Source organism: Pezoporus flaviventris, unplaced genomic scaffold, assembly GCF_033815535.1.
Source record: "Pezoporus flaviventris isolate CSIRO_AGI_PZ_B2104156 unplaced genomic scaffold, CSIRO_AGI_Pfla_v1 ptg000029l, whole genome shotgun sequence".
Taxonomy (NCBI): domain Eukaryota; kingdom Metazoa; phylum Chordata; class Aves; order Psittaciformes; family Psittacidae; genus Pezoporus; species Pezoporus flaviventris.
The window spans coordinates 9,269,135-9,296,082 of NW_026892577.1; the positions used below are offsets into that span (position 1 = coordinate 9,269,135).

A 26,948-nucleotide genomic window follows, 5' to 3' on the forward strand; every position below is an offset into this window, starting at 1 on the left:
CCTTTAGGATAACTCAAGTTAGGATCTAGAATAAACATGACCCAGCTTCAGAGGGCAGAGGATTGATACTACACACTCCCTCAGCACATCTAGCCCAAATGTGAAGCCATTACAATATGGTCCCTGCAAACATGACTTCAGCAGGATTAAATGGAGGCCAGTTTATGTTAGGTGACTGCATCTTAACTTCAGAGACCATACTATCTGTTTTAGCCTTTTAAGGCTCCCCTCTGCACAACCAGTTCAGGGATTAACAGCTGCTTGGAAGGAGGATGGAAAAACTGTGTTTAAGACAGCACTGCTTGCTTTTTATTTATTTTCAAGACATCAGTATTACAGTTTTTGAACAGAGTAACAGGGCCAGTTCAGGGATTGTCCACCAGCAATGCCGGCAAAGAGGCCAGAGATAACAGAACAGTGCCTCTGAATAAAGCCAACATTTTCCTTTGTGCAGTAAATATGACCAGTAATGACTTTCCATCTCCTGCCTGAAGCCAGCACATCCTCCTCCGGAGAGGAAGAAGTGGAGTTCTCAGGTTTCTCACCCATTTCAGCACAGATTTATTCCCCATTATGAAAAGCAACCACAGAAAAGCTTACACCAAATCACACTAGATTCCCCACAGCTCACACCAAAAAGAAGTACTTCAGCAAGTATGTGCCTACTGGCACATCAGAGCCCATAATCACATGCCTCAAGGCTGTTCTTCAAATAAAGCTGCAGGTAATCTTTATATATCTGTGGGTCAGTCATTGTAGCCTTGACAGCAGGGTCCTCCTTCATGGCCTCCATCCAGCGTTGGAGCTTTGGGGTGTGACTCAAAGAGCTACAGGAAAAGGAAAGAGACTGAATAACGTAAATGGCAGACTTGGAGGGCATGAAGGAAGCAAAACGACTTGAACAGTTCCATTTTACTCTTTGTTTTGCTTTTTCCTTCCCAGTATAAATGTTCAGCTCAGAGCTGGTGACAGAAACATGCATCAGAGCATAGAAGACAGACTAGGATTTGGAAAGAGTTCTTGCAGAGCTTATACACTCTGCTAAGCTGAGCAAAACCACAAATAAGCACTTACTGTGCAAGATATCAGCATGTTTTTACTTTCATTATCTCTGCTGCAAAAGACACAGCTCTCATTTATCATCTGCTCCAAGCTGAGGGCAGAGGCTTGTGCACCACTGCCTCCCTCTGGAATGCTTTGTTAATGGTGATTCTTGAAGCAAATGCTTCGTGCAGTGCTTGAGTCCTCCTCAACAGTTCACAAACTTCTTCTCTCCTCTCTCTTGGATACCAAGGCAAGCTGTGCAGTCTGTTCTACCTGGCAACCCAGCAGCTCAAAATACAGATGCAGTTTATTGAGGAAACTGAAGATTCAACTAAGACTAAATCCATGAACCCACCCATACGCAGTTGAAAACAAACAAAAACCCCAAACACTGCGTGGCAAATCAAAAGCTTAAGAAAAAAAATGTTATTTTCAGTCTCTTCTGTCAGACTGAGCCAAGTACTGTGCATTACAATTAACTCCCGAGTTTAGTTAATGCATAACTTCCACTAATCCTTACCCAGAAAGCATCTTTTCTTAACACAGAATAGCTCAGATCCCCAGTCATTCAAATACCTTAATGACTCCAGACCTATGCTCCTACATTGCTTGTAGTATTTCCCATTCCAATCAAGGACCACACAGGAGGCAATGTGGGTCAGCAACCCATCAGTAAAGCCCTCATTTTACAGTGCCTGAGGTTTCAATGCTAAGGATTCCTGCGTCTTTCTTGTTCTTCAAAAATTGTTCAGGCACTAGGGTGAGACTAACTGTTCTATGCTCACTCACTTCCTCATACAAACTGACTCTTTAGCCCTGTTTTAAGGCAGCTATAAAGTAGTTTTCCTCTGCTACCATTTCCTTACATAATAATGCAATGCCATGGTAACTGCAGCTGTCTAAGGATGTAACAGACCAAGATGTTTACTTACATGTAAAAATCCCCCACTATTACAACAGAGACAGATCTATTATTTACAGCTAGGTAGGATACAGTTCATCCATCTCAAAATAAAAATCACACTCCTTTATCAAGCTTAATTTTTCTAAAGAGGCACAGAGAACTGCATTTCAAGTCTGAGGCTTCTGGCCAAGAAATCTGAGCCTAGGCCTTCATTCCTCCATCCCCTTCAGATAAAGATCATTTTCATCTATGATGTTAGAGATGGAGAGAAAGTCTTGTATTTTGACCACTTTTTCTGGATCTGGCAAAATTATTTTGCAGGAAAATAGATATTTTGTAGGATTTTCTTTTTTTTTTGTGAAATCACACTTGTTTAGAAAAGATCCCTGAACAGCTCCTTTCTCTTTCAAGAAGATGCTTCCCCCAAACTGCAACACAACACAATCTTCAGCAGCCTCCAAGAGTGGCCCATTGCTGCAGAGTGCATGCAAAGCTTATGCTGAGGCACTTCAATACACACTACAAGCTAGGCAAGGTACTCACTCCTTCAGCTGGAATGGCTCCAGACGTTCAAACCATGGCCAGATCATGTAGTCAAGCATGGAGATTGAGTCCCCTCCATAAAACACAGTGTTGCGCTTGGACAGAATCTGTGAGGGGCAAGAGATGACAAGTAGCACCTCAGAAGGAAAATTACCACAACAGGGCACTACAGTAGCAAAAAGTCCACTTCATAGTAGAATGCAGGCATACTAAAGTGACCAGACAGCAAATAATGGAGATATAGCACATTTACCTTATGCATGCAGTATCTGGGGAGTCAGAGCTACTCTATAGCTACTACAGTATCAAGATTAACTATTTCATACACTGTCAGTCCACCTCTTTTCCAGAGGTTCAAAAATGCAATCACAAGCTGCAGCTTGTGCACTAAAGAAATTTAGCTCTCAGAATCCTTCAGTTTGAGTGGAGAAGCAGAATGCATAGGACTGTTGGGAGAGATGGGAAAGTATTAGGAAGCTATTGGTAGCTCTGCACCTGAAGAAAAACACTCTGGAGGAACACTTCTTCACCAAGTCAGACAAGCATTAGTTGTGACTGCTAAAGATGCAGAAGGAACGGGTTCATGATACAGGCAAATCTGACTTGTTCAGACTAGCCAGGAATCACTAGTGCCACAGATTATGAAGTCCTAATACAGCATAAAAGCCACCTGACACTTCCTGGAGCTCTGCTGAAGTTGCATTACACCACCAGTAGTGCAACATGGCCCAGGCTTGGATTTGTGCAAGGGACAGATGACATTCTGCTGTGCCCCATGCCCAACAAAGATAAGCTCTTGAACAGAAGAGATTTTGTGTCATTGCGGGGGTATGTGCAGTGATTTCAGCAAAGCTCCAGCACAGATGCTCTTCAGCAGCTCAGATACCTATTAGAACATGTGGCAAGGTCTCCTTACTTTTAATGCAAAGATATCCAAGATAACAGCAGCAGCCAGAATTCAAAAGAATCCACAAGTCTACAGAGTCATCACCGTATATAAGAAGTTTAGTTTAGCTGTGTGGAGTTTTCTCTAACAATGCTGTTGGGCATCCTAGGCTGGGGAGTGTAAATTGAAAGATTATTCATTCCTGTAACTACTGAGAAGAGATCTAGCTCCAAAGGCCACACTACAAAAGAAAAATGGGATCATACAATGACTGGCAACCTGCTCATTGATCATGAAAACCTCTTACCTCTTCAAATTTGCCAAACTTTTCAGCAATCTCTGCTTTCAGTGCTGTGGTGTCCTGTCCATCTTTGACTGCCACAAAATACTTGAAAACTAATGGTGTTATCTATACAAAGGAAAGTATAAAGTTTTTAATGTTCCTATTTACAATAATGCAAGCAAGTCACTCAGACCTTAAAATGTTAAATGTTAAGATATTAGATTCAAGTTAAAGATTTAAAGAGTTAAATAAAGTCCATTAATAAAACCTGTCATACTTCAGAAAAGATAAGTAGAGTCTTAAAGGAAGAATAAGTGCAAATACTAATGAATTTTGTAATAAGAGAACAATGAAAAGAATGGGATGTTTCTCATTTGCATGCACTACTAAATAAGCAACCAAAAAGCTAGCAAAGTGCAGAGTTTCCCAATTACACATTCCTGAACTGCAAATGCACTTTCATTATCAACATTAAAGGTACTTTAAGAAACAGACATGCAGTCCAGGGTATGCAGGCTTCTACAGATCTGTGCATTTTCTGATCTGGCAATTGAGAAATTAGCATACAGTACTAGAAAGCTGTCCAGTGGCCAAGCTTCACTAAACTATATTCTTCAAAACTCAGAAAACCATTTTTCTAGGATCTTGTCATTCATACAACCAACATTCAGTGCGTGTTTTCTTTCTTGCAATATGTTTCCCTGTGACCCTCTTCCCATCATGCCTATTCAGAAAGGCCTGTTGTAAAAACATCTTCCTTTCTAACCCTCTTCTTTGTCCACATCTCTTTGCATCTTCTGTTGCTTCCTCTCCTCCATTTCTCCCTCCAATCCAAACAGACTTAACTTCCTAAACTCTTCAAAGCATATGCTTGCATAGAAGGTTACTTCCAGTCAGCTACAGTGCTCTCCTCCAACCCCCAGAGAGCCAAAACCTTATACATGTCCCACGTCTCTCAAGCACTGAGCTGGTTTGGTCTACTAACTTTTGTTCTATTGTGGGATGCTCAAAATCCTGCCTCAGTCACGTACACTCTCACTAGGATGGCTGTCTTCATCCATCCCAAAACACAAATGCTAGGAACAGTTCAGACACACAGTGGTTTGTACGTGCCCAAAGCAAGAGACCCCAAATAACTCCCCCCAGGCACAAGACCTGCCTTAAAAGATAAAAGCAGCATTGGCAACAGAGCTGCAGGTTTTGGTGCTATGGTAAAGAAACACATTCCCACACTGATCCTACAGTACCTTTGAGAAATGTTCCAAGAGCATCTTCTGAAAGGCTCGCTCATATGGGTCAGAAGGCATCAACTTCTTCCCTGGAAATGCATCATCCAAATATTCACAAGTGATTGGGGACTCATAGATCAGCTGGCCTTTGCTGGTCTCCAGAACAGGAACCAGCCCAAAGGGGTTCTTCTCAAAGAACCAGTCAGGTTTGTTCTTCAGATTGATGTTGATTACTTCGTGGCTAAAAGAGCAAAAGAAACAAGACCCAGGCTCAGTTCTGTTACAGTCCATACCCTGGTGAAATGCAGTCATTACACCTCAACAGCTACAGTACTTGAGCGGCTGAAACATAGAATCAACTAGGTTAAAAAGACCTTCAAGATCATCAAGCCCAACCGTTCCACCAGGACTGCCAAGTCCACCACTAAACTCTTTCTGAAGTCCTTCGCAAAACTAACCATTGTTGTAATTTAAGTTCAATTAGCTGAATACTTTTAACTCTCTTACTTTGTCTGAGTAGCTTTGCTTACGATTAGCTAAAGTTGCTGAAAGCTGCAAGCTGTGACCTAGAAAAGTTTAACCTACTTTGAACTACTGCTTAGTTATGTGAAGGGAGGCCCGGAGACCAGAGCAAACAGTAAGATAAGGAAGCCACGACTGAAAGCAGAAGCTGCAACTTATCCAGCTAATGGCCCACCTAGCTCCAGAGAAAGAATCCAATTAGGAACAAGACCCCAGACCAAAAACCACCACTGGACCAAGAAATACATGAAAGATGAAGAACATATGAAAAACAAGTGCAGAGACTGCAAGGGTACAAAAGCCTAAGGGTTTCTTTGTCCTGGCCGTCTCCAGAGATACCCAGCTCAAGCTGTCCCTATTGCTGTACCACTCGATCATCAAATTATCTGTTTTCCTGGAATCAGACATCTGAGCCTCTGCTGTGGAAAACCTAGGGCAAAGAAATGTCTTTAACATCATTCAACATGTACAAATACTGCCGGGGGGGGGAGGGAGGGGCAATTCACTAGAAAATAACCAGCATTGACTTAGAATGAGTTAACAAACTAGTAAAAAACACATGAACAGTCTGAAAGCACACAACAGAGGCAGCTGTTGCAGTCACACTAAAAACAAAGCTCAAGCTCAGAATGCAGCACACTTTCACATGCAGGTTAGGGGTATTCTGTGAAAGAAGCACAAGTAAACTACACTCCAGTTAAGAACTGCACCTGATTTTTAATCTGACCTTACACTAAAGAGCACACCAGGAGAGCATCTTCCCCACCTATGGCCTCAGATAGAACAGGTGTTTAAGGTAATGCAAATACTGACAAGGTCTGCCAAACACAACTTAACATGCAAAACAACTGAAAGGTTATCAGAAAGCAGCTACCCCATCCAGGTAGCCATAAAAGCCCTCCAAAATCACTATACCAAAACAATCTTCCCAGTTCCAAGATCAGTCCAAAGACACTAAATAAAGGCAGAATTAAACTGACCTGGAAGTTTGAATGCACCTACTCTTTTGAAGAAAGACCCAAGAAAAAAAAAACAAACAACCCAACTCTCATCTTGTTATCAGGAGAACTGAATGGTAAGCATTCACTATGCTAACATGAACCCCAAGCTCTGTTAACAAAACTTTGGCAGGCCTGGGATTTGGTGAGAATCAATATGGTGGAAAAACCCATTACTTTGAAACTGTAAACTGAGAGAAGCACTAGACCCCACGTAAAAACACCGAAAGGACATGGCTATCCTGAGATAGAAACAAGCTCAAGCATTCAACTCCATTAACTTACTGCAGCACAGAAGTGGAGATGTTACGGTAACATGGTACATCTTTTAAAGAGGCCATTGCTTTTGAATCTCCCAGAATTTTCATTGCAGCTTGCATCAAATCCAAACAACATACCTTAAGGCTCTACTCATGTTTACCCACAACAAGCTCAAATGTTATTACTGCAAACATTCAGGATGACATATGAAGAAAAAAAGAATCAGTTTGGGGGTTGTCCCTACCTATCTACATTGGGCCTTTACATCACTGTTTTCATAGCAGCCTTCTTATTTCCCACTTCAGCAAGACACTGCTCCCCAAAACAAATCTTAAGTTCCAGCTTTAAGGCAAAATCACCCACAGAAACCCCTTTCTCGTTCATTGCTTTCAGGGATGTTTAGTCAAGAGCCATTCAGGATGCCCATGCAAGAGGAGAAGCTCGGACCGTCCCCTGCGAGCCCCGACAGCCCGCCGGGAGCGAAGGAAGAGAGCAGCCACGCACCAAGCCTCAAGGGCCCGCCGGGAAGGCCTCACCTGATGCCCTTGGCGCGGAGAACAAGTCTCGTCCTCTGTGCGAAGGGGCAGAACCGCATGCTGTATAGCCGGATCACCCCCTCGGGCACCGGCCCCGGCGCCTCGCTCCCTGAGGAGACAAGAAGAGACCCGTTACAGCCATTACCCGCCCCGCGCCCCCTCCGCCGACCAGGCCCAGCTGAGGTGATACGGCAGCCAGCTGCCCGCCGGGGCGGCCGCTTACCCTTGCCCAGGCTCCGAGAGTGGTCGCCGGCCATGGCGATGCAGTGTGTGGTGTTGTGTTGCGTTGCGCTGTTGTGTTGTGCCTTTCCTCACTACCTCGTCCCCGCCTGCGGGAGGCGGGAACCACAGCTCCTCAGTGAGGCTTGGGCGGGCCGGGGCCGGCTTTCAACCCCTCAGGAGTGATGAGCGCCCTGGCTCAGGCGCTGACTCCCATAGCGAGCAGAAAGCTTGTGTTTCGGGGAGATAAGGGAGCGCCCCGGTAACCCCTCCCTGAGCTGACCGTCCTCCCCAGCGGGGATGCTGGGCTGCTTGCTGAAACAGGCACTATTAAGCTGCACTTAATATTCTCTTCTTTATAACCTCAGCACAACCCACACCAGCTGGCACTGCCATTTAAATGAGAAACTGATGACAAAGTTCCACCCCATATACCTGTTGTGAAGTGGTGCCTCCAGCAGACGGTGGAGCACCAGGCCTCCTTCTGCTTCTCTCCCTAGAAAGGGCCCTCTCCTGCTACAGCACCACTCCATCACCTATTGCCATCAAAACCCTATTCCACCTTGAAGATAACAAGGGGGGTGAGGGGGGGTTCTCTCTCATGAAGCTATTCTGCTTCATGAGGAAAACCCTAGAGGAGACAACAGATAACCTAACAGATAAGGGGCTGCAAGCAAAAGCTACATTCCATTTAATTACTACTTAGAGGGATTCATACTTGTTTCTGCAAACATATCCCATGGGAGCATCAGTATGTGCACCCATGGGAAGGGAACAAAACCATGGATTGAAGTCCTCTCCAACCCTTTTGCTCCCTCTTCATTTGAGGAAAAGGCACCAGGGCTTTACGTGTACTAGCTTTTGTGAGATATAGTAGTGGAAATGGAGGAGCTTACCTTTTACTGCATTTCACACAGCATCCAAGTTGATCTGTGGTCCTAGAAATAAAATGCTTCTCTATGTGAGGGTCCATGCATTTCCACCCAACCTTCAGGTCAGAGCTGTATGTTACTGAGAAGCAGCACTTTAGGCACCAGAGGGCTGGGGCAGTCCTTGCCAAAGGGAGGAAAAGTCCTGGCCTCCCTGGCGATGGTCACATCTCTGTCAAATCCCCAAGGCTAACAGAGGAACCAGAGCTTCTCCAGCCTCATCAGTGGATCCATGCTTGCACAGTGGGGAAGTTTTGCCTTTTGCTAACTTTTGTTTTTGTTTTGTAACTGGATATGGGCCTCCAGGCATCATGTTGCAACGACCATTATTTTCTGCAGTAATCTCTCCTGCAGAGCAAACACTGAGGTAGCCACTGGTAAAGTAACCACACACCTGACACCACTATCCATTAGAATGGAAGAACCACACGATTCCTTGATAAGTCGTTGTGGTTTGATTAGGTAATTAATTGATTATGTAACAAGCAGCTGTGAAGGGAACAGTGATTTGTTGCACAAGCCTGCCATGCCCTAAGCAAACAGAACACGTATGTGTCCCGTGCCAAGAAAATAATTCCAATAATTCCTCCTGACGCTAAAACAAAATAGCTGTTAGAGGACATATTTCTCATTCCTCTGAGTGCCTGCCCCTAGGAGAGATTCAGCAACATTCTGGGTCATGAGAAAAAGAGAAAATTAATTTGAGATTGCCTTTAGCAATTAAGAACACAGTCTGGTAACTCACAGCCCAGAAGGAGACATGTAGGAACCCAAAGCAGCATCACAAGATCTGTGTGATGCAATAGCCCCTCAAGGGCACCATGCTAAAACAGACTCATTTCTTCATTCTACTTTGGTTTTGCATGGCACACAGAGCATGTGCGGAGACAAGAGGTAAGGTACAGGCTTGCCTGCTGCCTCCGGACAGGAGTGCCTCTTTCTGTTGTTGCTCTATAGCACTGTGAGTGTGTAGCAGCATCACAAATCTGCACACTGCTGCTGTACAGATAAGTGATAACAAACTAACACAAGCAAAACACTATAAATAACACTTCTCCCTTTAGGAAAGGGAAAAGGGAGATAATATTGCTTTTAAATATTTTGAGATTTGTACGGTGTTGCCATGCTAAAAACCATAAGTATATAGGCAAAGACTGCAGCTTTACTTCATTGGGCTTGAGAATTCTGCTCTAGTGGGAGATATCCCTGCCCATGGCAGAGGGGCTGGAACTATATGATCTTTAAGGCTTCTTCCAACCCAACCCATTCTGTGATGCCTTCCAGCGATCAGTTTCTCCATTCTCTTCGAAGCTTCAGGAACACTGTATTACACATCCCAAGAACTGCAGCACCTCATGACAAGAAAACCATGGAAGCAACGGGAGGACAGCCACAGCTGCCTCACTTAGAGGTCATATGCCATTGGAATAGGAGGAGCAGCAGCTGCAGAAGGACCAGTGTGATGCCCAAGGGAATGAACCCCGCAGCTGACTCACTCCTTCGTCTGATAAAGCAGCTGATTACCCACAAATATCAGTGTCCCACCTCACCACTATGTATTCGGGCTTCTGTCCGTATCCAGAGCCCCACTCACTCCTTCCTCTAGGGCTGCTGGTCCTTTAAATGCCCGCAAGTGCTCATTGGCGAGTGGCTCAGGGCCACGGGCCAATCAGCGGCCTGCTCGGAGGCTGGCGGGAGGCGCTCTGGTTCCTAAGAGACGGGTGTTAGCAAGCCGCTGGCGCTGATGGAGGTGGCCGCTGAGGAGTCGTGCGCCGGGGCCCGCCGCTGCAGTTCGGCCGAGGAGGCCGCGCTGGAAGTGAGGTGGGGCCTGCCGGGACCCCCCTTCGGCACATGCATATCCACACCACATCCATACGTGCACACCCGCACCACACACCCCCGATCCCTCAGCCCCGGCGGGGTGTCCTGTGCTCCTGGGCCTATGTGCCTCTCATCCCGGCTCAGCTCTATGCAGAGAATAGGGAAAGGAGGCTGCTGTGCTGTGGGCCGTGTTAGGGCGGCAGGTAGGGAAAGAAGCATTTGCACCGCAGCATGTAGTGGCAACTGAGCCTGGGATGGGTTTAGGTGAAACTTACGTTCACTGCCCTTAGCATAGGAATAAGCAACCCTGACTGCTTCTAAGCTGGAGCTTGACGAGTTGACAAGAAGTGTGGTGTAAGTTGTTGTATTTTCTGTAGTGGTTCTGGCAACACACAGCATGTCCTCTTGGGGCATGATTTTCTTAGTACCTGGCCTTGTGAACCTGTACAGTTCTGTTCTGTTCATGGCCACATCCTTCTTCTGTTTTACCTTGACTGCTTCAACTTCTAGAATTTCCCTGGCTGTTCTGTACCTCCTAAATCCCACTGTCATGATCTTCTGCCATGGCTCTTAGTATTCTAAGTCCTGCCTTTCTCAGCAACTTAATCTGTGTGTCAGAGACTTTCAGATTTTGATTTCCCACAAATATAACCCACACTCTATATAGAATAACATTTCTCTTCCAGAGCTCTTGGTAGTCCAACAACTTGCTTTTTGGTTCTGAACAAATAGGCACTGTAGATGAATGATCCTTCCTACCCCACCTTCGTTGAGCCTTTCACAACAATCTAGGATGTTTGCACATACTTTCTATGTAATGGGACAGATGTTTAAGTTTCCTTGCCCACTGTAAGTATTTCAGCCATTTCATCAATGCTTGTGGCTACATACATCCATAATTATAGGTAAAGCAGCTTCAGCCTTAACTATTCTGATACTTGCAGAGTGAAAAAGATACCATCTGAAGCACATCACTGCTATTCAGAGGAAGTTCTTGTGCAAACTGGTGTTACTTGCAAGAGCTGTGACCGAGGTTTTCTGCTTTGTGAAAACACCATTGTGAAATAAAAATACGATCCAAAATAAAAAAGAATTTAAATCCTTTTGAATGTGAAGTAAAGTCTATTTCCATAAAATGGAAAAGTTTAAAGTTTGCTTTTCTTATCAATTAATGTAGCAGTAGCAGTATATGTATCAGAATAAAGTGACAAAATTTATTTTGCACCAGGCAATTGGAATGCTGTAGTTTGTGTCTTCAGAAAAAACTGAACTTTGACAAAACTCATGGAGCTAGCATTTTTCAGTGGAAAAATGATCTGTAAGGAAACTCTAATTACTTTGCTCCATCTACATTTCACCAGCTGGCAAATTTTATGACTGAAATACTTCTGACACAAAGTTTATATAGAACTGGAGACAGGCACAGCATGGGAAATGTGAGTGTGCCATGGCTGATTACTGCACTAGTCAGAGGTGACATCTTGTAACAGCCTGAATCCTTGTCCCCTTAAGCCTTTACTGGTTGTATCAGGATGATAAATTGCTCTGTCATCCCATTAATTTTTCTCTGCATACATGTTTTCTGGATTTCATTTTACCCCTGCAAACAAAAGTTAAAAATACTTAATTTCCACTATTCAGATCTAATGTTAGAGAAAAGCATACAACTAGTCCTGTGAGCATGTTCATAAAGGTCTGCTTACATGCCATGGCACATCATACAGCTAATTCTTGTGTAAAAGGTCCGGAAAAACATTCATCAGCTGAAATGTCTCCTCTTTGTTGCCATGGTGTTCAGTTCATCTGCACAAGCACGTGGTCAGTGTGCTTCTACTTCCCTCTGGCTACATGTAGTCATCTGGTGTGTAGCGAAATAAGCCAAAAGCAGAAGCTATTCAAAAAAGATAATGAGAAGTTATTGCTGGACATAGACTCATAGAATCAAGTAGGTTGGAAAAGACCTTTAAAATCATCAAGTCCAACTGTTAACACCAGGACTGCCAAGTCCACTGCTAATCCATGTCTCTTGCTGTAAAATAGAAGAATCCCAATGTATAAATAATTGTAACGGGAGCCAGCTTTTGGGGAGCAAAAAACCACTGCCATCTCCACTGCACCCATGTATATTTCCTAAGACAAGTCATTTTAAGGCGTTCTTAACTATGAGAGTGCTGGGGCTGCAGTACAATCTTCTAGTAAGAGTTCAGAGGATCAGCAGCTGAACTGATCTTATGACTGGCTTATGATCATGAAAAGAGCATAAAAATGCTGCTTGCAATTGCAGAGGACAGAGATCTTTTCCAGTCAAACTGTCCTATTTGGAAGAAGAGATGGAAAGTTTCTGAATAGAAATTAGAAGGTGTTAACAGCAGTGTTGTACACAGAGGATAGCTGTTACACTGCTGAAACTTTTCTGACATGGTACTAGCAGGCTAAGATGTGGCTCAGACAACTTCACTTAGTGGTAAATGCAGTCACTTTGATAAGAGGCCCCTGATATTTATCCACACAGTTTCTGAAAGGCAGAAAAATCTGCAGGCAGTTACGAATTTGTTAATGTGTTGTAAGTTCATAAATTGGCTCCTTTTCAATAATTTCTTTCAGTCCTTGTGTAACACATCCTGTTTACATTCCGAAGTTTTACCATGTTATTTATCTTTAAAGCAGACCAGTCATCTTGGTTACATTCATATAAACCCAAGCCATGCCTTTGTACTTTCTATCTTATGGGAATGAGATGAGCTATAAAAGTGAAAAAGGTTAAGCAAACACAACTGTGTCCCAAGTATGGATTGTACCTGTGTAATTCAGAGTAAAGTATACTATATTACTATAATACAGGAATACCAAACCAGAGCCTGTGAACAGGCTAACTTTATTTTTAGTGAAAAGTGAAATATAAGCATCTCTCCTTGTTCTTATGACAGTCCGTCGTGCTCCACAAGGGGAAGATTGACCCTGTATGTTTGGAAACACTGACACAGTGATCCATAGTACTAGATCTTGAAGTTATTTTGGTTTTGCAACTTGGCATGAGGATAAGTCTGACATCAGTCTAACAAAACAGTGTTTTGAGAAATGTCTGTCTTTGATTAATATTTTAACATTCACTTGGTTTTTTTCTAAGTTGGGTTCAGGGATTCTCAAACAAGAACTTTGGCTTTATCAACAATCAAACTGTCTGCTACCCTTGTGGCAATTACATCCTCTTCCTGGACATTGAAACAAAGAAGACGACAGCGCTGCAGTGTCAGGCTGGCCAGGTGGGAGCCTTCACAGCAAATGGGAACAGTCACGTGTTGGCCTTTTCAGACCGGAGGCTGAATCCCATCATATATATCTACACTTTTCCAGAACTCACTAAACTGACAAAATTAAAAGGTAATGATGCGGTAGTCCTTCCTGTCACTCCTTCATTAAAACAATACTTAAATCATCCACTTTCTGAAGGGGGTTTATTTATAAGACTTGAAAAACTGAGACCGGAAACTGTCTCATGACAAGATGTTTGGAAAGCCGTGGAAGGAAATTTCCACTGCACTACTTTTAGTTAGGCTTAAGCTAGGGAGGAAAAAGACAGTACAAAATGGAGCTGTTTTAAAGGGAAAACAAATGGAATTTATTTTAGGAAAATGTAATCAAAATCACAAGAAAAATCATACTGCAGTAGGCTCCAAGCAGTCTACTGAAACCACATTGACAAATCAGAGATGTGAGAGGAATGAGGGTTCTTGCAGACAAATCCTGGAATCTGGGAATTTTTTTTTGCCTGCTTCATAATATTTCTCTCCTAAGTTAAGCTGCTTACCTTACCCATGTTTCAGTTTCCTTGCCTTTTAAATAAGTTTCATGCTACTTGCTTTTTTGCTGTATATGAGTTAAATTATGACTGCAAAGGATTTCAGGGTACTTGGGAAAAAAATACTTTAAAAATCCAAGATATTCTTGAAAAAAATTGAAAAATCTCCAAGCAGTGATACATGGGGAATATTTTTATGAGAAAATAAAAAATATAATCTTAGTGAAGCAAAAAATCAGAGGCCTTAAGGATGTTTTTTGAAGAGTAAAAGTGGATATGAAGGAGCTGAGAAGAGTACTTTTAGCTAGGATAGTGTACAATAAAGTCCAGGGCAATTGGAGACCATATTCTTTAACATTTCAGGTAACGCTCAGCTGGACTACACCTTGCTTGCATTGAGTTTCACAGGCCCATATCTAGCCAGTTTCTCTTCCATCCCAGAATTTATTCTTTCAATATGGTAAGAGTTTAAAATCTAATACCATTTACATTTAATTCATATTTTTGTGTGTGTGTGCTGTTGTAGCATAAATTAATAAATGTGGAAGACACACTGGTTGCCTTCATCTCCTTTTCCCTGATTGATCGTTGTGTGCAACCTTTCTGTACCAAAGTTGGTGTTGATTTACTAGCATTAGTAGCCACTACTCAGAATGACTGTTACTTTGCTACAGCTATCTTCTACCTTCTTCAAAGTGTTCAGCATCAGTTAATTACCTGTTCACCCCTGGAAGCTGAATACCATGCTGTTCGTGAAGAAAAAGTTGCCTGCTGAAATGAGGAAAACCACTCTAAAGCCAATTTCTCCTTTTTTTGTCTCCCCTGGGTTGTTTAGCAGTCCTCTTAATTAATTGTGCTTCATCTTAGTTCTGTCTTACAGTTTTGTTCAGTGATTACACTACCCTGGCTCACAGGGTTACATCATCATTTTCTGCTCATTGTCATGAAAAGCGGTATTAAATAATACAGTGTGAAAAGTTGGTTCTACCAGAAAGTTTGACTATTTAATTTTTAAAATGTTTCTGTAAAACTATAATCCTCTTCGCCTCCGTTGCCAGCAAGCTTGCAATGACTGTGGAGCCTGAGCACTTCTTCAAACAGATAGGGAGGGTGGAGTAGGAGGAAGTTGAACAAGGACATGTAAGGAAGTCTGTATACTCGCAATTTAATTGTGACCTTTTCTTGTATAATGAGTAGTGAAGAGGCAGAAACTTCTGTAACTTCAGAATTTTAGTAGAGATAGAATTACAGATGCCTCTCCTTTATCCCTTATGAAGAAGAAGAATGTTTGCTGTGAACTCTGATTACATACAGAAAGGATGACTGTGTATATTGCAGTAGAAACCAAGACGACAACCTCACTGGCCTGAAGAGCTTACGTTTGTCACTTAGAGCAGAAATAACACACATGATCTAATGTGTTCATTATGTGCACTTGAACAAAAATCCACCATCTTGGAAAACTTCTTTAGATTGTTCTTAAAACTGCAAATATCTAGAAATAGATAGAAGGCCAAACAAGTTAAACCTATTTGAATCAGCATGAGTATGACTATCAGCAGCTAATTGTCATGAAAGAACCATCGAGATTCCAGTCAGAAAGAATTTAGTAGTAAAATGGAATTACCTTACAGCATTAAACATAGAATTTATAATAACTTGAGCTCTGGTCAAGTATGTGAAATTAGTGTAAGATTAGGACCTCCATTTTTGCAGTTGGATTATATTGTTCATTCACTGTAGAAATGTATGTGTACAGATGAGAGAAATCTCAATGTGTAATTGAAGTATAATAACTGCAGAGTTCCTGCATTTAAAGCAGTTTAGAATCAGAGGTATAAAAGATGTTTTGAAAGTTATGTCAGTCTCAAAATACAGAAAGCTTATGGATAACTAAAAGCTGCCTTTCATCTGAGATATTTTATCCCTAGATCTTTATTCTGTTCTGTTCAAAGGGGAGGCTTAATGCCAGATTCTTTTTCAGATACATGTACTGTATAGTTTCAGATCTTAGTATTTTATCTACTATAAAAGAGTGTTGGCACTATCTGTTAGGTATGAGATGAGAACATGCTGACAGATCTTTAGAGAAAGAGCTATACTGGTATCTTTTAAAGTCAGGATTGCAGTTTATAGCTTTATGTAATTCTAATGAGAGTTTCTGTGTATGTGTGAATACTTCTCATTTTTTGCATATGCCATCAGTATTAACCATTGTCTTGCATCCTGACCTGTTTATGTGAGTGAATTTATTACCGGCTAGAAAACCAGGATTATACTAAATCCATTTACAGCAGTGTATGCATTTTAGGTTTTGTTTCCTCTCAGCAGTAAAGATAAATACTAAAGCTGTAAATGTTATTTAGATTAACGGTCAGATATATCATCCAATAAATTAAGAAGCAGTTTTAACCATTTGCTTCAAATGATGTTAATCAGTTCTTGGACAGCACCTAAAAATGCAAATGCAGTCAAGAATTAATCTAGATAATGGAGAAATACAATTACGAGAACATAATATAGGTTACACTGGACAAAAGGAAATTCAGTGGAAAGCAGATTCCTAGCCTTGTGTCAGCTATACATAACAGCCCTACACAAATTCTGCTGGTTTGTGCTCATGTTAGTTAATGCAGCTATAGCTTGTGTGTCTGCATTCACAGCACAGTTATTGTATTACCTAAGTAATTAATCCATAGACAATCAGGGGCTGACTGTGGTTTATTTCCTAATAATAATCCCTCCCAACTGCAAGCTTGCAAGCATTATAATCATGGAAACGCATGGATTGGAAAAGCAAGGCTGAGGTCTGGAGTGCTAAAGAGTTGATTGTTTGGGTCATTCAAGTAGTCACCGATGGAACTGATGGAAAAAATCCATGTCTCATGAGTCTGTTGGTCTTTTCACAAAAGGAAGTGCATGATAAGGTTTCTAAAATGGCAGTTTTCAAAATTATTTTGTTATTCAATCTTTTCGTAGCAGTAATAATTTTTGGTGTCATTAACTAACCACCTCCTTTGCACTCTCATGAGGACCTAACTTGTTTGACAGCAGAAATTTTTTGTCAGTGTCAAAATATTTGTTTTCCAAACTTGATCTTAAAAATCAGTCATAACCACATCCAGATCTTTAGCATGAATGTTTTTGATTTATTTAATGGATTTGATTTTCTTTTACTCTCCTTAATGAAGGAACTGGCAAGAAAATATCCTCCTTTGCAGTGAGTCTCAGCCAGGGGTAACAGCGACATCTATGAGTTTTAACCCTATGAATTGGCAACAACTCTGTCTTGTTGATGAGAGCAATGTTACTGTCTGGCATATTGAAAGAAATAATGATGAACATCATCTGAAGCAAAAGTAAGTGGAAGACCCTTTAGGTTAAGAGAAAAATCTAGTTGTTTATTTTAATAACTAAAACTGGCAACCTACATCTGTTCTCAAAGAATTTAATCCAATTTAGTTCACCAAGCAGTTGCAATCAGTAATTGCTAAATCACCACCAGTGTGGATCTGTCTGTTAAGTCAAGTTAATTGAATTTATGATTTAATTTCTTAGCACTCACATGTCCAGATTATGCACATCATGAAGCTAATACTAATCAACTGACTTGGCAGCCTCCATCAAAAGCTGCATAACTGAATTAAGGTAGTACCTGGACTACTTTCCTGCAAGTGGCTATGTTGAATATTGCTTTTGTACCTGTGAAATCACCACATTTGGATCAAGTTTCTTCCTAGTAGGCATAGTTAAACAATATGCTGTATTATTCGCAAATTGTACCAAAAGCAGTATCAGTTTTCTGTGTGATGTCCACCTTGTGTGGCCAATTTACTGGTGGCTCTGTCAATGCTGTTTGCTGAACAGAGCGCACCTAGAATTTATTTATGCAAAAATGTTTTTTGAGGTTGGTATAGAACTTGCATGTTACCTATGAATATATTGCCAACTATTGTCATATACTAGTGAAAGTATAGACAAGGCCTTAATTTGAGATCTGAAAAGAATACTGAAGGGTTTTTTGCCTTGTCAGTATAGAGTACACATGTGAAAATACTTGTATTCTCCTTTCCTTTTCCTCACTTTTCATTTTGTTCAGTAGAGGCATTGTAACAGCTACTCATACACCAATTTCTGGATTACAACAGGCAAATAGTGCTACTAATTTTTCATCATCATTAAACTTTCTGCAAGTAAACATTAAGCAGGAATCTTCACAGTGTGTGCAAGTTAAGAGTGTGACTTTACTAATCCTGGTCAATAAGGAAACAAAAACATAGAATGGTTGTTTATACAAGACAACAAGAAAAGGCTGAGCTAGAACATGGCAGTCTGTTTCTGTGCATTAGGAACATTCCTCTTTTGTAGTAGCCTTACTATTACTTTTCAGTAAAATGGTATGTGTTGTGTGGAATGATTGTCTACAACAGTTCATCATTACTCTCACAGAAGCAAATCCCCTTAAATGAGATGGTGTCTCAAACTTTTGAAAACCTGCTTCTCAGTTTTATATCAACATTTACTATTCATATTATTTCTTCTCCTCAGACAGTGTCTCTTGCTTTTTCACAGCCCCGTGGAACTCCCTGATGCACAAGGGTTGGTGAGTCATCATACGGATTTGTTTTTTCCAGTTTCTTATGATGAAGACCCATACTTTGGCCCTCTTTTACCAGTTTCAGCCATTGCTGGACTGGAAGGAGATGAAGCAGAAACATTCATGGTAATTACTGTTTTTTTTTTCCTTTTTACTATTTCAAGTCATTATACTTTTTAATGCAAATAGGTGTTAATAATTTAATGTCTGTTAAACAGGTACAGCCCAGTAAACAGATCTGTTGTCTCAATAATACTTTTTACATCCATTTTGACAGGAGACTTAGAAATCATGCTGCTACTGCACAAGTCCTAGCATAGTCATATATCTGCACAGTGGAGGCACTAATCTGTATCCCAGAAGCAGTATAAGCATGTCAGCATTTAACCATGCCCAAGCTAATGTGCCCTGCCAAAACCCTGAAAACCTATTCCCATGGTAAACTGATAGCAACCTTCAGGTATCCTTACTTCCCTTTGGCTGAAATGTTACAAGCTATGGAAAGATGGGAGACTTTGTTCCAAACAGCAACCTCTGCTTCTGAAATACACTCCAATACCACTGTCAGTGTTGGGCTTGCTTGTTTGTCTCATTTTATATTTGATTATTTACTTGTTAGCTTCCCTTGAAATGCCTCTTTTGAGAGGCTTTATAACTGTTCTCACTTTGAAATTTACCTTCACTTGATTATCAGCCAGAAGCATCTGCCAGTGTGAAAACATTCAAGTCACAAATCTGGGATTCTCTTCTAAGATTAATACCATCAATTTCTATGTCGTGACTTGTGATATGTAAGAGATGCCCAAACTACCATGTATAAGATGTTACTGGCATTATACTATGTCTTTTCACTGGATAAATGTGAGTTCTGCATTATCAGATTAGCATATCACAGGTTTCTGCCATAAACTTTTGTTATAAAGCAAAATAGAAAATGAAAACAGGGAATGATGCTTTCCTGACCTCATCATCTTTTCGTAGCTTCATGCATTCAGATTTCACAAAGCTTTTTCACTGTGTACCTGCTGATGCCCTTGGTTTCCAGAACAATCAGTAACTACAAACAAACGTCATCTACTGATTCTGTTTAAACATGAGCTGCTTTTATTTCAGATCGCTCAGAACGCGACAAATGAAAATGCTCATCAGGGGCATTGCCTTTTTCTTCTGCCTTGCTGCCTCTTGCATTATGTACAGATGATGAACTGCAAAGCCCACTTTGTTCTTTAGCCTGTAAAGTGAATTACAAGAGGTATTGGGGAAAAAAAAACCCAACTACCATGTTAGGTCTCTGAGGCTTAATAGAATTTTTCTGTCTTTGAATGTCTTTCTATTTCTATTTCTGTCTTTCTATTCCACTCAGAAGTGCTAGGTTCTTCTGCTTGAACTTGCAGAATCATGTCATGAACTTTTCCACATGGAAAGTCTGTGCTCTCAACCATACTTGGTTTAAAAGGCTGGGCAAGAGCTTGAGCAACCTCATCTAGTGGGAAGTATCCCTGCCCGTGGCAGGAGAATTGGAACTAAGTGATCTTAAGGTTGTTTCCAACCCAAACCGTTCTATGATTCTACACTAAAAACCACTATAAGGTCTTTGCATTCCTAACTGCCTTCAGAGAAACCTAGGTTTCTTTTTAGCATCTTCAAGATGATCATGTTCTCTTTAGAAATATTCCTAGAGTAAGAGCAGATTGTTCTACTAGTCTTTGAAGAAGATTTCCTTTTCTTTCAAATTACATGATAAATATTTTAGTAGTTATTTACTGTCCAAATTCCCTAAGTGTGTGTATTTAGGTTGAGAATATTGACAAGGTAATGAACAACAGGTTCTTTAGGAAGGAAAGAATTTAGGTTAGTTTGGTTTGGGTTTTTTTTCAGAAATACATGCTGCTGCTGTTCCATTTGTTCTTGTGATGCTATGTTGTTTCCTGTAAGTTGTGAGGTGCTGCACTTAACGTTTAGCACTAGGAGAAACTGAACCAATTTCTTGCATGTTTTCACCTTGCTCCAGACTATAATAGCTGAGTAATTTTTTGCAGGACTTGCGTTTATTGTGCCTTACAGCACTGACTCTCCCCTCCATGCATGCCTGTATACATATGTTCCATCTCTAATCTAGCAGAAAAACTGAGCCACCACTGGGTCTTGTAACCCCCCACACTGGATGTGCATATGTCTTATCAGGTTAAACACCCTCTTCCAGCACCTCAGCACGGAACATACGGCTTTGGCAACGCAGTTCCCATGCAAGTTGATGAGAATATACTTGATGGAGAAGATACTCCTCTGAAATACTGTTTTATCAAGACCCTTGTGTTGAAAAGTGTCTAATGCAGCAACTTTGAGAGAGATTGAAATGACCGAACTTGCTGTATTCCTTAGATATCCATATATTTTCAGATTACAGTTGCTGTAATGGACAAAGCTGTCCATTATAGAGCTGCTGTAAGTACTGTTCTTCATTGCCTCTGTACATTGACAGGCTGCTGTGGCAGATGTATCAATAGTTATTCGCACTAATAATTTGTGTACCATTACAAATGTCCATGAGCAGTTGTCTAATTCTGGCCTAAAATCTGTGCCTCAACATTGGTCAAGGAGAATAACCTTAGAGTTATTTTCCTCTCTCCTATCATCAGTGGTTTTTCAATTAATGAGACATCCTGCTTCTCCTGTGGTGGTTCATGAGGTGCATTCAGCTGAATGCAGTGGGAATGGTATCATGGCCTGACAAAGCTCTTCCTATCTCCATAGTATTTGCCAGAAGGTTTTTTGTTCTTTATCACAAAATCTGAGCCAGTTGAGATCAGTGTTTTCCGTACTGATGTGAGAATCCAAAGTGGAGAACCATTTATTTAGGCTATTATTGAAAGGAGCTGCCCTCAGCCTATATGACATCATCCCTGGAGGCTGTAGCCCACTCCTAAGGGATGCATGAGAGGCAAGTAAGAAAAGCAAGCCTGTTGCCAGTGCTGTTGTTGGCTTCTTTGAAATGTGTTAGGGTTCCACACTCTGGAACAAGGTTCTGAGACTGGGTACGTACCAAGGTGTAACCACAATGGGGCAGCAGAGTGAAAGGAATTGAAATCTCCTACTGCTTTCAATCCTTTTCTTTCTTGAATTAGATTGATTTAGTTTTGTTTCAATATTCCTTACAATTGGCACCTGGATTTCTTTACCATGCTTTACCATGACAGGTTCACTTAACTCCACTTCTTCCCCAGAACCATTTTATTACAATTGTCTTTTTATAAAACTTTTCATGTCAAGAATCCATAATGGATATTTTTTCCCTTGAAGAAACTATCTCCAGACATAGACTTTTCTGGAAAATGTTCTTGTTTCTCAAGTTACAAGCCTCAGTGAACAAATGACTGAATAAAGTACAGCTGATGTTGTACAAGTAGTCAGACTCTTTAAGTTAATGATCTTTTAATTTTTTGCCTTAAAATATATGTAACTGCTTGTACAGATACTTGCCAATTGTTGGCTGAATTTGTTTCTTTTTGTGCTGCAGCCTAGAAATTACATTAAGCCTTTACTGCATCCCACTGCCCACTGCTGGTCTGCAACCTCAGAAGTTTATGTGGGCTGCAAAGAAGGATATGTTTTGGCAATTGATGCTAAGACATGTGGTGTTTCTGTTCTTCAACAAAAACCTCTGCCTGGTAAGAAATATCTGCATTGTGTGTTTTATTCAAGTAGTGAGGAAAGTGGATTTTTTGCTTTCTTCTGTTCTCCTATTGCGTACTTTACAGAAACTGTAAAGCTATATTGTAGAACCATATTTCTCTTATTAGTATGATAAGCATTTGAAATATCTTTTGAGCTTCTATTTGGGTTTCTTTTTTGGCTTTCATTTTTATCAAAACATATTTCTAGAGCCCAGATCTTATTAACCAGTCCTATGAGATTGTTAAATTATTAATATACCAGCTATACACAGTCTTTTTACTATTAGGTAAGTACCAAGACTTCATTTTATTTTGCATGAAATATTGGATTGTCCTCATTTGGTGTGTTAGATGATGTTAGAACATACCTTTGAAGACTCATTAAAAGTCTTCAAACAACAATGCTGAATTTAAGGTAATGTTGCTTAATAGAATGCCACATGCTACCTTTCTGTGCCCTTTCAGAGCACTCCCAAGATGGAGGACAGTGAGACACAGCTGACAGATGTTTTGGCAGTGGCAGCCTGTACCTATCATCCTTTGCAGGGATAGAAGGTGTCAGTCCAACTGTGTACATGAAGTTCACTGGCTCAGTCAGGTCTAAGAGGAGTATTGGAATATGATTCTCCCTAACACTACAATGGGATAATATCCTGGTTTAGACCAGCATAGAACTGTTTCACTAATAAACACTGAATCAGACTGGATATTAGGAAAAATCTCTTCACTAAAGAGGTTGTCAAATACTGGAACAGGCTGCCCAGGGAAGTGGTGGAGTCACCTGTATTTAAAAAACCTGTAGATGTGGCACTTAGGGACATGGCTTAGTGGTAGACTTGACAGTGTTAGGTTTATGGTGGGACTCAGTGATCTTAAAGGTCCTTTTCAACCCAATGACTCTATGATTCTATTATAGACAGACTGGTGATAATTTGTTTTCTTGTTTTGTCGTGTAATACATGGGTTTTTAAGCTGCAGGAAGTTTCCCTGACATTCCCAAAGTGCTGTAATAGTTAACACAGAAATGGAAGGCTGCTCTTAAAAATACCCCAACAAACCAGCATTATTTCTCTGCTTTTGAAATTATCAGAGTTTTAAGCTTACCAAATCAAGAGCTGGAAATCATCAACAAATAAAAAGCTGAGGTGTGACCAGAAATGTTTTTGGCACTTCAGTGGAAAGAAACAAGAATATTTGCCATCTGGGCTTTTCATTGACCTGTATATTCTTCTTTGAGTTCTATCCTAAAACTGTCTAACAAACACAACTGTCTCTATTCATATTATAATGAACCTTCTGCTTAATAGAAAGCATACTGCAACCTGTATCTGTTTAGCAGAATGCTTAAGTGCATGCCCAGCTTTAAGCACATGCTAAATTCCTATTATGGTGTTGCAAACAGAACTGTAAGCGGCCACATCATTTCACTTGGGCATTTTTATGAGGCTGACAGAAGTTTCCTTCGTAAGTACATCAAATAAAAAAACCCAAACCCATGGTTAGAAATAAGAATACCAGCACTTAGCACTAGAAGATATATAAATCTGCATCTGTACCACTCTCCATGCCAAGTATTGCTATCCCCTTTTACAGCTGTAAGCTCAATCATAGAAAGATTGTGCCTGCTCAGTTGCATAAATGACAGAAATGGTGGATTTTGGGGAAGATTCAGTGTACTGAAACTGGGCTGTCATTTGGTAGACTGGAATACAGCTGACTTCTACTGCAATATTGACATATAAACAAGGTTGATGTTATAAGTTGTTTTCTCTTGTGCAGATCACCTGCGTAAAATATCAGACATCGTATCGTATGTTCATAAAGAAGTACAGAGAAAGAAAGGTATTTCCATGTTCAAATTAAGCTAATAGCATCACTGATGTCTATTTCTGGGAGTAATAATATGAGAGTACAGCTGGAAGCCACTGGTTAGAAAGACTCTGTTCACACTGGCCTCTGTAAGACACATTGATGGCAATTTTTTATATGTTTACATGACAAATGATTAATAGCTTTTGTGCTAATAGACAGCCAAATGAATAGCCTCAGGAAAAACAGTGGCAGTGAAATAATTTCTCTTCATTCTAATTTACATTGGAATAAGGATGCTAGAATAGGTTCCCTATTGCTTAGTTTTAGTAACTTTTTTTTAGAACTGCAATGACTTGAAACTTAGTTGAGTTAGTATTCAGGGAGTTGTTTCAAACACTGTTTTGGGCTCCACAGTAGAAAAAAGGTACTCACATAACGGAAAAACTTCAGCACAGGGCCACAAAGATTATTGCAGAGTCTCAGTACCCAACACAAAGGTAGGCTGAGAGAACCATGTTTGTTCATCCTGAAGAAACAAAAATCGGGATTTTACTATTGCTTTACCTACTTAATGAAAGGTTAGAGAGAAAATGGAACCAGACAGGCAAAGGTCAATGGAAATTCTGGAGAGATACTAGGAATAAAAACACTTTCACAGTTAAAGTAGTCAGACACTGGGACAAGTTGCCACGAGAAGCTATGGAAATTCCACTCTTGGATATATTTGAACCTCAGCTGCATGTGACTCTGGACAACATGATCTAACTTTGAAGTTGGCTCTGAGTTTAAAGTTGACTCTGTGCTGATCATGAGACTGGGTCAGAGGACTTCTAGGGTCCCTTCCAACATAAATTATTCTGCTATTGACCGACTTTAATGTGGCTATTTAGCAGCCTTTACAAAAGTCAAGTGATTTCTCAAATTTCTAGTTCACCACAGTAGTACTGTCACTTTAAATTATGTATACCAACCTTCTGCTTCATTATCACAGCAAAAGTCCAAAGAATATTTAGCCCACAAAGCCTTTTTACTCACAAATAGTAAATCATCTCAGTTTTGAAGTTGAAACACATTGTTGCAATAAATCAAATTTGATGTTTTATGTTGTTTCTGTGCTCTCAGGTGATAAACCAACGGATCTGCAAAAACCAGTTTTATTTGGCATGGCATTTTGTAATGAAGGATTATACACAGCTGGAAGTGTAAGGCATCTTTTATGCTTTTAGCTTACTGTGTGGAAATCAGCGTTCAAATGGAGTATATTTGCAGAGTTCACCACAAAGACAGGAGTTAGAAAAAAAGTGGAGGGCTGCAGAACTGTAAGAGTCCTCTCTGATGTTGTATGTATTTTCTTTGTTAAAACTTGAGACAAGAAATTGGAAGGGAGCAGGGTAGGAAGGGATTCTATTTTTGTAGTCAAAGAAGCAATAAAAGAGGACAATTTTTCTTTTAACAAAAGATAGTGAGTATTCTGGAGGAACAGAAAAGGAGGATGGACAAAAAGCAAGAGAGAAAATGGCTGAGGGAACTGCCAAATTGTTTTGTTCAACTCTTAACTCAATATTTAACCCAAACTGACAATACCATTGTACATTACTGCTTAAGAGTGGGACAAAGTCTCATACTGTCTCAAAAAAATCAATATGAAATCTGAAGAATTAACTGATGAAAGAGTCTGTTTTTATAAGGCATGGACTGTTACTAAGACTTGTATTAAAGAATACCTTTGTTTTTCAGTAGATTTATTACCCAGGGTAAAAACACACTGGATTTAAATACACTAAAGGCAAATGAGTCTGTTAGTGATGGGATACAGTTAAACACTGTTAGTTTAGAGATTTTGCAGAACTGCTTGAAGTTCAGTTTGCCATAGAAATGACCTAAACCTCATGTGGATTTGTATTTTTCTGCACAGGAGGGCATTTTGTTCTTTTATCAAATCAAAGGTCTGCAGTACGAGATGACAATCTATGCTGATATCTTACAACCCATATCCAGCCTCATATTCTCCCCTGATTACACCGTACTTCTGCTTGTCACTGACCAGGTATAGCATTTGAGATAATGGCATGACATAGCGGAATGTTCCTGTGATGCTATATGTGTATGCTGATATCATTAGCCTGAAATGTCTGTAATCTAATCACACAAGTCACAGATTATATCAGAGGAGAAAACAGCTTGTGTTTTTTAACGAAAGATTGGAAAGGCTTTTAATGAAGCACAGAACATTTGTCTCCTACAGGTGGTAAATTATATAGTATCGAATGCTGAGATTTCCCAACAAAAACACTTGTGCGTGTACAGTGGAGTAACTTTAGGGTCTGCAGTGTGTTCAGGTCACGTTGGACCAACTGAGCTTGAGCTCTAGGCTTGATGTGTGCCTGCCCAGTAAGAAAAGAGTAGCTCATGTACATCAGAGCTACTGTGGCTATGGTGTAGAGCTGTTCTGTTCATGTACCTGAATTTGTCTGGCAACCCAGTCCAAGATCCTTCTTTGACCATCTTGGTGTACAGGAATTTACACAAGGGTCCCAAATCCTGAAATTCTACCTTTCTTGCAGACCTTTAATCATTGAAATTGGCATTTTTAAAGCTCTTAAAATGTTTCTTGTGCATGTCAGGAGGTTCTGTATTCACGACAGCAGTGCAATGATAACTTCAGTCACACTGATTTCATTCTCCTTTTGTAAAATAAGATGATCTAAAATCTTTGTTAATGTTAGTTATGAATTTTTTCTAACAGGCTTTGAGATCTTTAGATAAAAATGTCTCTTAAAGCTTAAGATTTATGATATGTATTTTATATTGGCTTAGAATATTTATTGATTCCTGGAGTGACATGAAATAGAGTGGGTTTAAATTATTTTATTAAAGCAATTTTGAGAAGC

The 26,948-nt window shown here is 40.5% G+C and overlaps 2 protein-coding genes across 4 annotated transcripts in view; one reads left to right on the forward strand and one right to left on the reverse strand.

Annotated features, from left to right (window-relative positions):
- Positions 1-286: 286 nt before the first annotated feature.
- Positions 287-7,500, reverse strand: GSTO1 (glutathione S-transferase omega 1). Its single transcript, XM_061458819.1, has 6 exons — positions 7,430-7,500; positions 7,207-7,315; positions 4,908-5,130; positions 3,685-3,786; positions 2,492-2,598; positions 287-827 (listed from the first exon to the last, which is right to left on the reverse strand). Exons 1-6 carry the CDS (start codon positions 7,461-7,463, stop codon positions 674-676), a joined length of 729 nt encoding a protein of 242 aa, XP_061314803.1. The 5' UTR covers positions 7,464-7,500; the 3' UTR covers positions 287-673.
- Positions 7,501-9,937: 2,437 nt separating this feature from the next.
- The window catches only part of CFAP43 (cilia and flagella associated protein 43), a 48,076-nt gene continuing 31,065 nt past the window's right edge, over positions 9,938-26,948 (forward strand). For 2 of the 3 annotated variants that reach the window (XM_061458820.1, XM_061458823.1), the window contains exons 1-9: positions 9,938-10,175; positions 13,303-13,556; positions 14,338-14,434; positions 17,166-17,333; positions 18,523-18,697; positions 22,089-22,239; positions 24,025-24,087; positions 25,180-25,259; positions 25,973-26,104. In XM_061458820.1, coding sequence (XP_061314804.1) covers positions 10,099-10,175; positions 13,303-13,556; positions 14,338-14,434; positions 17,166-17,333; positions 18,523-18,697; positions 22,089-22,239; positions 24,025-24,087; positions 25,180-25,259; positions 25,973-26,104 — 1,197 coding nt within the window. In that variant the 5' untranslated portion in view covers positions 9,938-10,098. The remainder of the gene's footprint in view (positions 10,176-13,302; positions 13,557-14,337; positions 14,435-17,165; positions 17,334-18,522; positions 18,698-22,088; positions 22,240-24,024; positions 24,088-25,179; positions 25,260-25,972; positions 26,105-26,948) is intronic. The other variant, XM_061458821.1, reaches the window with a different exon arrangement.

What these genes read in the sequence shown, in the direction of transcription:
- GSTO1 (XM_061458819.1), bottom strand. Translation starts at nt 7,463, where the DNA reads ATGGCCGGCGACCACTCTCGGAGCCTGGGCAAGG. An exon ending in CTCCGCGCCAAGGGCATCAG is followed by an intron (nt 5,131 to 7,206) that starts GTGAGGCCTTCC and finishes TTGCTCTTTTAG; the next exon opens with CCACGAAGTAATCAACATCA. An exon ending in AGTTTGGCAAATTTGAAGAG is followed by an intron (nt 2,599 to 3,684) that starts GTAAGAGGTTTT and finishes TGCCCCTCACAG; the next exon opens with ATTCTGTCCAAGCGCAACAC.